Source organism: Staurois parvus, unplaced genomic scaffold, assembly GCF_062004578.1.
Source record: "Staurois parvus isolate SC_StPar_1 unplaced genomic scaffold, SC_StPar_1.0 ptg000207l, whole genome shotgun sequence".
NCBI classification, from domain to species: domain Eukaryota; kingdom Metazoa; phylum Chordata; class Amphibia; order Anura; family Ranidae; genus Staurois; species Staurois parvus.
Genome location: NW_028318003.1, coordinates 311132 through 323105, shown reverse-complemented (window position 1 = coordinate 323105; position 11974 = coordinate 311132). Strand labels below are relative to the sequence as shown.

The following is an 11974-nucleotide window of genomic DNA, read 5'->3' as shown; positions in this document are numbered from 1 at the left end:
TTTATCAGAAGGAAAAAAAAAAACCCAGGGCCTATGCGTCCAGGAGCAGCAGCGTTTTGGCAGGAAAAAGACGCGAGCAAAGGCATCTAAATGTATTTAAACCTGCCTAAACGCGTGTTGACGCCAGGCGCGTTTAGCGCTTCAGCTTTAATTCATTTAAATGGCCAGAATAATAATGTATAATTATTCTGGCCAATGAAATTCATTAATGCCCAAGCGCTTGACGCCTTTAAATGCACCTAAATGTTTGCGTCTTTGAAATGTCCTGTCTGTGTGAGGCCTTATAGAGCTTCCATGTTGCACTGCAGCTTTCAATAGCACTAAAGCTGAAGCTAAAATGTTTCCATCACAGACCTACTCTGACATTAGAATGAGGCAAACAAGTCTTTTCCTAAGCAGGCCTAGTAATGATAATTGTACTCCATAACATGTCCCTATGACCATTCTAATAGTACACCTCTCTCTATATTGTAGCCTCCATGTAGCCACGTGACCTGCGCTCCTGAACCCACTTGTGAAGACAATGAGTATAAGATTCAAACTCCAACTGATGACCCTTGCTGCCAGACATTCTCCTGCAGTAAGTGCTGACCTTCATTATGTGACTTTGTTGCATTCTTTCATTTCAAAGAAAAGCTATACAATACAAAACACATGTGACAGCAAGTAGATGGAAATAACAAAGTAAGAGAGTGTGAAAAAGTATTTGAAGATCAAGGGAAGGCTGCAAACCATAAGATTTGCATCTATCTGTCATTTGATTTACCATCTGACTGGTGGCTACTGGTCACTGCACTGTTCAATTTTACATTGTCTGATTGAAGAAATCTGTTGTGTTATTTGGATGTTGATATTCCACTGCTGTTTATATACTGTATATGCTGTACACAGTTGTAAGTTGCTTGCTGAGTTAGGCTAGATGGTAATCACATGTTCCTCTTTTTATTTTTCAGTTCCTATACCAACAACTCCCGTAAGTACAAAAAAAGGTAGAATGTGTAAAATCTGATTGTAGTATAAATTCAGTGGACTATCAGGCTGATTTTGTAAGTTCATGTGGAATTGATAAAATGCAGGTAAAGCTTTGTTTGACAAATATAATGATGTGTAATCAAGCCCCACTGCATAACCACTTCGGGTCTCATGACTCCCTAAACTGTATCCTTGAGACTTGTATTAATCCATTGTAAAAACTGAGAACTGTACGTACATCTCAAACATAGAGTATATGCCGACTGCTGTTGGTACCTGTATAAAACATTATTCAGGCGGATGCCCTGATTCTTCTGTGCTGCTGGACCCCATAGCACCTGCCTGACCTGCTATGGCTAAAAGATGATTGCTGCAACCAATGGCTGCATTTTGCAAATCATCATTCAGCTCTAAACTCCAGGCAAGCAGATAAACAAACAGATGAAATACATTTATGGGAGCTTTTATTACCTGCTAAAGGATATTTATTTTTGACCATGCTCTCGTTACATCTTCATGGCTCAGCCACATAGCACAGCCACGACTGACAGGGCAGGACATGTGAAATGTATCTGCTGCAGTTCCATAACACTTGCAGATTTTTCCTCACCTCAAGCCTCTGATGGAACAGTGAAAGGAGAAGCATCAGACTTATGAGCTAATGTCTCTGTCACTCTGATCTCTCCTCCTATTAGAATGGCACTTGTCTTTTAGCTGGCTCCTTTTCTGTACAGGCACTGCAACAGGTTTATTTCAGGTCAGATTCAAGCTACTTACACAGCTTGAATAAAAAAAAAAAGCACTGACACCTATTTGTGTATGTACTGGTATGCACTGGCATCTTATGTTGTTATTGTTTTTTCCAGGCTCCTCCTCCTCCTCCTCCTGTGACGGTAAGTTTATTTTTTATGTGCCGACAAGCAAACTGATAGAATAGCATATAAAGTAATCAAATGTTCCATCAGTAGTGTTGCGCACTGAGATTTTAGCATCATAAGTGTAAATCTGTATCTCCGGGTATCAATAGAGTGTTGGGGATTAGGTCAGTGGTCAGCAAGGGCGGACTGACAACTCATGGTGCCCCTGGGCAGTAGGGGATCATGGGGCCTACTGACCCTGGGCCCTCGGGCAGTGCCCGAGTGTACGAATGGTCAGTCCACCCCTGGTGATCAGTAGGAGTAAGGTTTAAGCACAGATGTGCCTTTAACAAAACTAGACCCCCTCCCCCCCAACCCCCTTCCCCCATGTAGCCTTCATTAACTAATCTACACTAAAATCTCCTTCCTCTGCTGTTTACTGAACTTAATAGCATAGCCGCGGTCACTTCTAATGTTTAAAGTCCTGCAGCAGTAATTCTCTTCAGTACTGGCCATGCTTGTACAGTAAACCCTCAGAGATTTGTATGGGACTTCTCCTATTATATTTATAACCTCCTCAGTACCAAAACACATTGCTAACCTGGGAATAAATGTTCTCCTATCTATTGTATATATTGATTGTCCAATGAAAGTGATCTTCCTGTCACTTCCTACAGCCTTGTGACAGCAGCGGATGCCTACCAGCAGACTGTAGAGATGGTGAAATAATAGTAGAGACGTCAAACGATGATAATCCTTGCTGTCCCACATACACATGTAGTAAGTACATTGCTGGAACATTTCTTTTTAGTGATCATAAAAATGATGTAAATTGCTTACACTACAGGAAGTATAAAAATCTCAAGATATGTTTGAATTAAAAAAGGTTTTATATATGTTTAGCAATGCTGTCATTTACATACCCCAAGAAAGCTACTGCCTTTTTAGCCGGAAATGTCCTCATACTTTTTCTTTCAATGTGTAAAGTGATGGTGCAGCTTTTTGCATCCGTCATGACACAGCTGGATAAAAGGTGGAAGGACATAGTGAAAAGATGGTGGAGTTTCCTGTCAACAGGACTCCAGTACCAGAAAGTAAAACGGCAGTGAACATTGCATTTGTGCTAAGGAATTCCAACTCCACAGATGCCATAGGACAGCTTTGCAGCAAGCTCACACGAGTAATAATAGTAGTAGTAGTATAGTTTCCTGTTTAATGTGAAATGTATCATTTTCTACAGTACCTCCACCACCGCCACCACCTACTCCTCCAGTGAATACACCTGTAAGTACCGTTCTGACTTAAGTAATATCTTACCTATTTATACTGGGTGAAATGCTAACAGTTATGTGTAACAACCAATATTTATTCTTTCCATCTTTTCCAGCATAAATGTCATGGTGTCACATGCAATGTGCCTTCCTGCTTACGGAACGGAGAAAGAGCAGTCGAGGTTGACACCACGGACCCTTGCTGTCTAGCATATGAATGTCGTAAGTGTGATTGTGGACTCTTTTTGGAGCAAATGACAAGGAAACTGTAATGATTTAAAGTTTGTGAATCGATATATTTTCAAAACTGATTTTTTTTATCCACTTTTATTATTTAAATGCGGTTTTATATTAAAAAGCGAAAGTCCAATCCAGGATGCACCAATGACACTGCTCACTGTGGGAAAGAGCAGAGAAGAAGGTGTTTGCCTTCAGACTCCTTGTCTATGATTTAAACTCTCTAGTGCCCTGTGTGAAGAGCAGGCAAGGAGGCAGAGAGATGGGGATAATTCATTCTTCTGGGTGGTTGTTGTACAGCAAAGTTTCTCTGTAGTTTTGACGTAAACAATACACAGCAAAGATAATATTAACTCAGTTAATGAGGTGAGGCTGTGTTCACATGAATAACCTTTTTCACGTGCAAGCAAAATGCAGATGTTTTATTTAACTTCCTGAAAGATTGCACACGAGGGGCAATTAAAGGTTCTTTTTGGCCAATCAAATGATGCATCTTTCTGTATGTAATGAAGGTAAATCTTTCGGGCTTAGCTTAGCCTTCACTCTCCAAATGACTGTCTGATAAAACGGAATAAATGAATAAATATGTGTTTTGTTTTACAGAGTGTGACCCATGCCCACCAGCTCCTTTTTGTGATGGTGCCGATCTAATTGTGAACTTTAACTTGGAGGCAGAATGTTGTCCAATATATGAATGTGGTAAGTAATTCTATACATTTTCCACACCTAAAGAAGACCTCTCAAACAAAGACCATTTGCATCTAGACTGTCCCCTTCAAAAACCCCTCAGCAATATCAGAGAAAGAACAACTCTACAGTGTGAAAACAAGCACTGCTAATGGGTGCTCATACTTCAGTCATTTACATACAGAGTAATTAACAAAAATCAGCACCTCTCTGTGGCTACCATTGAATATCTGTTGTTTTAGGGTTCAGGTCTAAGTCATGCAATAAATGACTTTGTACATGAATGTCTGCAATATAGTACCAACAGAAAAAGACTTGACTAAGAGGTGCTGGGAATGCTACAGTTTACATTTTTCCAGTCCTTTCTTTCCCAGGATTTTAGTATTGAGACATGCTATTAGTCAATTACTGACAATGAATAATTGTGATTGTAGGGTTTCTCATGAGAATGTATTTGAATATTCATGAGTTGGGTCGGTCTCAGCAGATAGACCGTCAGTCACAACCAGTGAGAAGGAAGGAGGGGCGGGGCTGGGGGTCGAATACACACTGGGGACTATTGATGCTGGCTGCTGGGCAATCCATGTTGCCGTAGAGGATCTATTTTTTTGTTAGCGTCTATTGATACCGGGGAGATGTATTGTTGCTGGCAGGGAACCTATTGTTTCTGTGGGGTCTTGTGTTGCTGGGAGATTAATTGTTGCTGGGAAGGACCTACTGTAGATGGAGAGATTTATTGATGCTGGCTGCAGGAGGGTCTACTGATGCTGATTGCTGGGAAATCTGTTGTTGTTGGAATCTTTTGTTTCTGGGGGATCTATTGTTACTGGATGATCTATTGTTGCTAGGGGGCATCTATATTTGCAGTCTGCAGGGGATCTCTTTTAATGCTTTTATTGTTTTTAACAAATTCCATACAAGTTGCTTAGCACAACAAAATGATACTTGTTTCTGTATTCTCTAAAAGTGGCGGAATTGGGAGGTGGGCAGGGGGTGGACCCAAGGGACAGAGACAGGGGTGACTTGGTAGGAGGGGTTTCCTTCTCCTATTCTCTGAGTTAAAAAAACTCTGCATAAAAGTATCTAGAGCTGATGTTTTTCTCTTTACATTTTAGCACCGCCAACAACACCCCAACCACCTCCACCCTTTACCGTAAGTCATTAATTATTATTCTTCCCACATGAAGCATCTTTTTAATTTTGCTAATTTTATGATTTTTTTTATTGCATATCATAGTAAAGAGTATTATAATTATTTTTATTGTTGTTGTTGTTATTGCTGTTATCAATATTAGTAATATATTCCCCAAATTATATTTATTTACATTCCCCATATATATTTGCTTTCCATCTGCAATTCTTGTTGGCTAAAATATTGAGACAAAAAAAAATAGATCACAATCAGTATAAACAGAGCATGTAAATGCAATGAGTACATTTGACTGGACCTTATCCATATAGAATTACACTGAGAAAACACGACTGCATTTTAACATGCTTTTAGCTGTATCTGACATTTTTCATTTTGTTCATCCATAGAACCCACCCACTCCACCTCCACCTCCAGTAAGTTATACTAGTTGTTATCTTTATAGCCTATAGCCTTTATAATGTTTTAATGGTCTAGGAGAGCAGTGTGGACTCTGGAGCTCAAGTCAAGTAGAAGATACATTGAGAGAAATACATAGACTGGCAATAAGGAGCTCTCCTTCAGAAAATGCTAGTTACCTGTCATCCCTGCTTATCTAGTGGAGCCTTATGGAGCCACTGACACAACTCCATAGTCTGTGCTTTGTTTGATGCATTCAGGTTCCACTGATTTAGAAAGTATTGAAGAGGTCAGCAATAACAGTCTACATACTATATATATTTCCCTGTACATGTTCCTGTACTCTAGAAGCTGTGCCCCCCCTTCCCCAAAAAGGCAAGAATAGGCAAAGGACCTTAAAGTAGAACTATAACCAATTTTTTTTTCATTTTGGATAAGCAGTAAGGAAGGGTTATAACCCCTGTTCGTTTTTTTGCCAGCTGTGTCCAATTGGGGAGATTTGCATTCACTTCCCGTCCGATAGCCCAAATAAGGAGGGAGACGAAATCCCTGCAAATTAAGGGAATCCCTTGGGGCCCCCAGGTCACCAGAACTTTAATAATGAATCCTAATGAAATAATGAAACTAGGTAGAAGATAATAATACTTTTGGTTGGACTATGCTTACATCCATAACCAAGACATTTTCTTTATGCTTGATGGTTTTACACATTTATGTATGCACTTACACACGATTGCTTTTCTGTTTCCAAAAGCCATCATGCACGGATATACTCTGTGCTCCTGTGTCCTGTGAGATGACAGGTGCCACCCCAGTGGTAATGGAAGCTCCTTCTGGCGCTCGCTGCTGTCCAGTCATTATCTGCCGTAAGTTGAATTGTGCAAAGAAATGTATTGTTAGGTAACAATGTAAAAAAGTTTTAAAAATATGAATTCCAAAGCTTTTTAGTTAATTGACAGTTTTCATTTTACCGTAAAGCATAGCAGAGCTTTCTTTACAAAGGTGATTTGCTTTTATCGCAAATCCTTCCACCCCCTCAAAAAAAAGTGTTTATTCCAATCATTGTTTATGAAGCTTGGCCAACTGTACAATCATATATCGAATTAATCCAAACTGCCTATCTCCATTTCAGACTAGTTAGCTTTCATCAGTGCTGTGTATGAGAGTTCATGTCAGCATAACTTGTCTGTCTATATGTTATCATTCATTTCAGAAAATACAATTTCTTGTTCATTGAATACATGCTTGCTGTTTAAGGTGTTGTCTATTCTTTATATGCAGAATGTCAAGATCTATGCGATATTCCCACATGCGATGATAACAGGCCACCACTGCTGCTTGGAGACCCCGAAACACAGTGCTGTCCTGAACATCAGTGTCGTAAGTGTCTTTATAGCAAGAGAGTGGGGGAACTTTGCAGCAGGCCTGTATTTGCTACCCATAGAAAGTATTCATAATACAGATTTATTTTTTCTAATGCAAATTCTAATTTGATCATTATTGTAAGCTGAAAAATATTAACTATACCTTATATGAGTACCAGTGCTTCACAGTATAATAGTCTTGTGAGTGTCCAGCCAATAAACCTTGGTGATGCCTGGACTGCTGCAGTGAGGGAGAATGAAATGAGCAGGTCTCATCTGGCCCCCAGACTATGAGTTATGCAGCAATCACTTCTTCTGCTACCTCTGCTCACACACCAAAGTGATCGTCATGGCAATGGGACAGTTAAAAAACATCAGTTAACTGGATTAATAATAGAGTTTTTAGATCGTGTTTTGTTAGAATCGTTTTTTGTCTTACTGGAAACTATTTTGTTCCCTCATTTCATTATTAGGTACTGAGTTGGGGATGATGGAGGGGGGGGCGTTATTCTTTGGCATCTTTGCCTTCGGTTTCAGTTGATTTTCTCTCAGAATTCTTGTAGATTGAATAGTACACTTAATAAATTAATACTTCTTCTACTCCAGCAGTGCTTTCCCAGCATTTCCAGGTGCACCCATCTGCTCTGGTTATAATTGTAAAATTCTAAAATAATAAATTATAAAATAAAAAGGAAAAAGGAGAAGGCAGCAGAAGTCAGTGGCGGGAGCATAGCCAGGAGCTCAAAAGAGAAGATATTTTGCCTTGATGGCCATAGGTGTAATCATTCATGCCTTGGAGTGTGCGAGTGTGAAAAAAAAAGATCTTCTGTCAATAAGCTCAAGCTGCTCTTTTGTCCTCTGCCAGAAATCTCTTGTGACCTTAATTCAGTTAGAGAGGGCAAAGCAGAGTAACCCCCATAACAACACATTAGATGTTAGTTTCCTTAAACCAGATCACTGAAAAATGAATTGTGATTGGTTGTTGTGCTACATGACCATTTGCTTTATAACATTTTCTAATGCTGTTTTGTGTATTTTCTTTTCTTTTTCAGCACCTCCACCACCTCCACCTCCTGTAAGTTTTCACCAATTAAAACACTTTATAGCCAAGTTCACCCAAAGCTCATACTTCAGTTTTGGATGGACATCAGCACTTGTTTTTAGGGTGTTTTCCAATGGAAGGCCACTATAGTTTCTGGCACCACTTTTTCATATGGCCATTATAAAGCTGAAAATAGGTGTCATGGACTGCTTATCTAATCGATGTCCTTGGGATTTCAGAGATTAGTCGATACTCTGGAAAAAGTAGTATATTGTAATTATCATTGAAAAGTGGTTATTACGTTGCCCATAGCCTCTTAAAAGCTTTAATAGCAGTAGTGTTTATCAGAAGGAAAAAAAAAAACCCAGGGCCTATGCGTCCAGGAGCAGCAGCGTTTTGGCAGGAAAAAGACGCGAGCAAAGGCATCTAAATGTATTTAAACCTGCCTAAACGCGTGTTGACGCCAGGCGCGTTTAGCGCTTCAGCTTTAATTCATTTAAATGGCCAGAATAATAATGTATAATTATTCTGGCCAATGAAATTCATTAATGCCCAAGCGCTTGACGCCTTTAAATGCACCTAAATGTTTGCGTCTTTGAAATGTCCTGTCTGTGTGAGGCCTTATAGAGCTTCCATGTTGCACTGCAGCTTTCAATAGCACTAAAGCTGAAGCTAAAATGTTTCCATCACAGACCTACTCTGACATTAGAATGAGGCAAACAAGTCTTTTCCTAAGCAGGCCTAGTAATGATAATTGTACTCCATAACATGTCCCTATGACCATTCTAATAGTACACCTCTCTCTATATTGTAGCCTCCATGTAGCCACGTGACCTGCGCTCCTGAACCCACTTGTGAAGACAATGAGTATAAGATTCAAACTCCAACTGATGACCCTTGCTGCCAGACATTCTCCTGCAGTAAGTGCTGACCTTCATTATGTGACTTTGTTGCATTCTTTCATTTCAAAGAAAAGCTATACAATACAAAACACATGTGACAGCAAGTAGATGGAAATAACAAAGTAAGAGAGTGTGAAAAAGTATTTGAAGATCAAGGGAAGGCTGCAAACCATAAGATTTGCATCTATCTGTCATTTGATTTACCATCTGACTGGTGGCTACTGGTCACTGCACTGTTCAATTTTACATTGTCTGATTGAAGAAATCTGTTGTGTTATTTGGATGTTGATATTCCACTGCTGTTTATATACTGTATATGCTGTACACAGTTGTAAGTTGCTTGCTGAGTTAGGCTAGATGGTAATCACATGTTCCTCTTTTTATTTTTCAGTTCCTATACCAACAACTCCCGTAAGTACAAAAAAAGGTAGAATGTGTAAAATCTGATTGTAGTATAAATTCAGTGGACTATCAGGCTGATTTTGTAAGTTCATGTGGAATTGATAAAATGCAGGTAAAGCTTTGTTTGACAAATATAATGATGTGTAATCAAGCCCCACTGCATAACCACTTCGGGTCTCATGACTCCCTAAACTGTATCCTTGAGACTTGTATTAATCCATTGTAAAAACTGAGAACTGTACGTACATCTCAAACATAGAGTATATGCCGACTGCTGTTGGTACCTGTATAAAACATTATTCAGGCGGATGCCCTGATTCTTCTGTGCTGCTGGACCCCATAGCACCTGCCTGACCTGCTATGGCTAAAAGATGATTGCTGCAACCAATGGCTGCATTTTGCAAATCATCATTCAGCTCTAAACTCCAGGCAAGCAGATAAACAAACAGATGAAATACATTTATGGGAGCTTTTATTACCTGCTAAAGGATATTTATTTTTGACCATGCTCTCGTTACATCTTCATGGCTCAGCCACATAGCACAGCCACGACTGACAGGGCAGGACATGTGAAATGTATCTGCTGCAGTTCCATAACACTTGCAGATTTTTCCTCACCTCAAGCCTCTGATGGAACAGTGAAAGGAGAAGCATCAGACTTATGAGCTAATGTCTCTGTCACTCTGATCTCTCCTCCTATTAGAATGGCACTTGTCTTTTAGCTGGCTCCTTTTCTGTACAGGCACTGCAACAGGTTTATTTCAGGTCAGATTCAAGCTACTTACACAGCTTGAATAAAAAAAAAAAGCACTGACACCTATTTGTGTATGTACTGGTATGCACTGGCATCTTATGTTGTTATTGTTTTTTCCAGGCTCCTCCTCCTCCTCCTCCTGTGACGGTAAGTTTATTTTTTATGTGCCGACAAGCAAACTGATAGAATAGCATATAAAGTAATCAAATGTTCCATCAGTAGTGTTGCGCACTGAGATTTTAGCATCATAAGTGTAAATCTGTATCTCCGGGTATCAATAGAGTGTTGGGGATTAGGTCAGTGGTCAGCAAGGGCGGACTGACAACTCATGGTGCCCCTGGGCAGTAGGGGATCATGGGGCCTACTGACCCTGGGCCCTCGGGCAGTGCCCGAGTGTACGAATGGTCAGTCCACCCCTGGTGATCAGTAGGAGTAAGGTTTAAGCACAGATGTGCCTTTAACAAAACTAGACCCCCTCCCCCCCAACCCCCTTCCCCCATGTAGCCTTCATTAACTAATCTACACTAAAATCTCCTTCCTCTGCTGTTTACTGAACTTAATAGCATAGCCGCGGTCACTTCTAATGTTTAAAGTCCTGCAGCAGTAATTCTCTTCAGTACTGGCCATGCTTGTACAGTAAACCCTCAGAGATTTGTATGGGACTTCTCCTATTATATTTATAACCTCCTCAGTACCAAAACACATTGCTAACCTGGGAATAAATGTTCTCCTATCTATTGTATATATTGATTGTCCAATGAAAGTGATCTTCCTGTCACTTCCTACAGCCTTGTGACAGCAGCGGATGCCTACCAGCAGACTGTAGAGATGGTGAAATAATAGTAGAGACGTCAAACGATGATAATCCTTGCTGTCCCACATACACATGTAGTAAGTACATTGCTGGAACATTTCTTTTTAGTGATCATAAAAATGATGTAAATTGCTTACACTACAGGAAGTATAAAAATCTCAAGATATGTTTGAATTAAAAAAGGTTTTATATATGTTTAGCAATGCTGTCATTTACATACCCCAAGAAAGCTACTGCCTTTTTAGCCGGAAATGTCCTCATACTTTTTCTTTCAATGTGTAAAGTGATGGTGCAGCTTTTTGCATCCGTCATGACACAGCTGGATAAAAGGTGGAAGGACATAGTGAAAAGATGGTGGAGTTTCCTGTCAACAGGACTCCAGTACCAGAAAGTAAAACGGCAGTGAACATTGCATTTGTGCTAAGGAATTCCAACTCCACAGATGCCATAGGACAGCTTTGCAGCAAGCTCACACGAGTAATAATAGTAGTAGTAGTATAGTTTCCTGTTTAATGTGAAATGTATCATTTTCTACAGTACCTCCACCACCGCCACCACCTACTCCTCCAGTGAATACACCTGTAAGTACCGTTCTGACTTAAGTAATATCTTACCTATTTATACTGGGTGAAATGCTAACAGTTATGTGTAACAACCAATATTTATTCTTTCCATCTTTTCCAGCATAAATGTCATGGTGTCACATGCAATGTGCCTTCCTGCTTACGGAACGGAGAAAGAGCAGTCGAGGTTGACACCACGGACCCTTGCTGTCTAGCATATGAATGTCGTAAGTGTGATTGTGGACTCTTTTTGGAGCAAATGACAAGGAAACTGTAATGATTTAAAGTTTGTGAATCGATATATTTTCAAAACTGATTTTTTTTATCCACTTTTATTATTTAAATGCGGTTTTATATTAAAAAGCGAAAGTCCAATCCAGGATGCACCAATGACACTGCTCACTGTGGGAAAGAGCAGAGAAGAAGGTGTTTGCCTTCAGACTCCTTGTCTATGATTTAAACTCTCTAGTGCCCTGTGTGAAGAGCAGGCAAGGAGGCAGAGAGATGGGGATAATTCATTCTTCTGGGTGGTTGTTGTACAGCAAAGTTTCTCTGTAGTT

The 11974-nt window shown here is 39.9% G+C and overlaps 1 protein-coding gene across 1 annotated transcript in view; it reads left to right on the top strand.

The window, feature by feature from the left end:
* The window catches only part of LOC149461208 (uncharacterized), a 329662-nt gene that overhangs the window by 141616 nt on the left and 176072 nt on the right, over positions 1-11974 (top strand). Inside the window, exons 77-85 of the mRNA XM_089678641.1 lie at positions 475-580; positions 3070-3113; positions 3217-3322; positions 3941-4036; positions 6855-6953; positions 7990-8012; positions 8794-8899; positions 11389-11432; positions 11536-11641. Of these exons, the coding sequence (XP_089534767.1) occupies positions 475-580; positions 3070-3113; positions 3217-3322; positions 3941-4036; positions 6855-6953; positions 7990-8012; positions 8794-8899; positions 11389-11432; positions 11536-11641 (730 nt within the window). The remainder of the gene's footprint in view (positions 1-474; positions 581-3069; positions 3114-3216; positions 3323-3940; positions 4037-6854; positions 6954-7989; positions 8013-8793; positions 8900-11388; positions 11433-11535; positions 11642-11974) is intronic.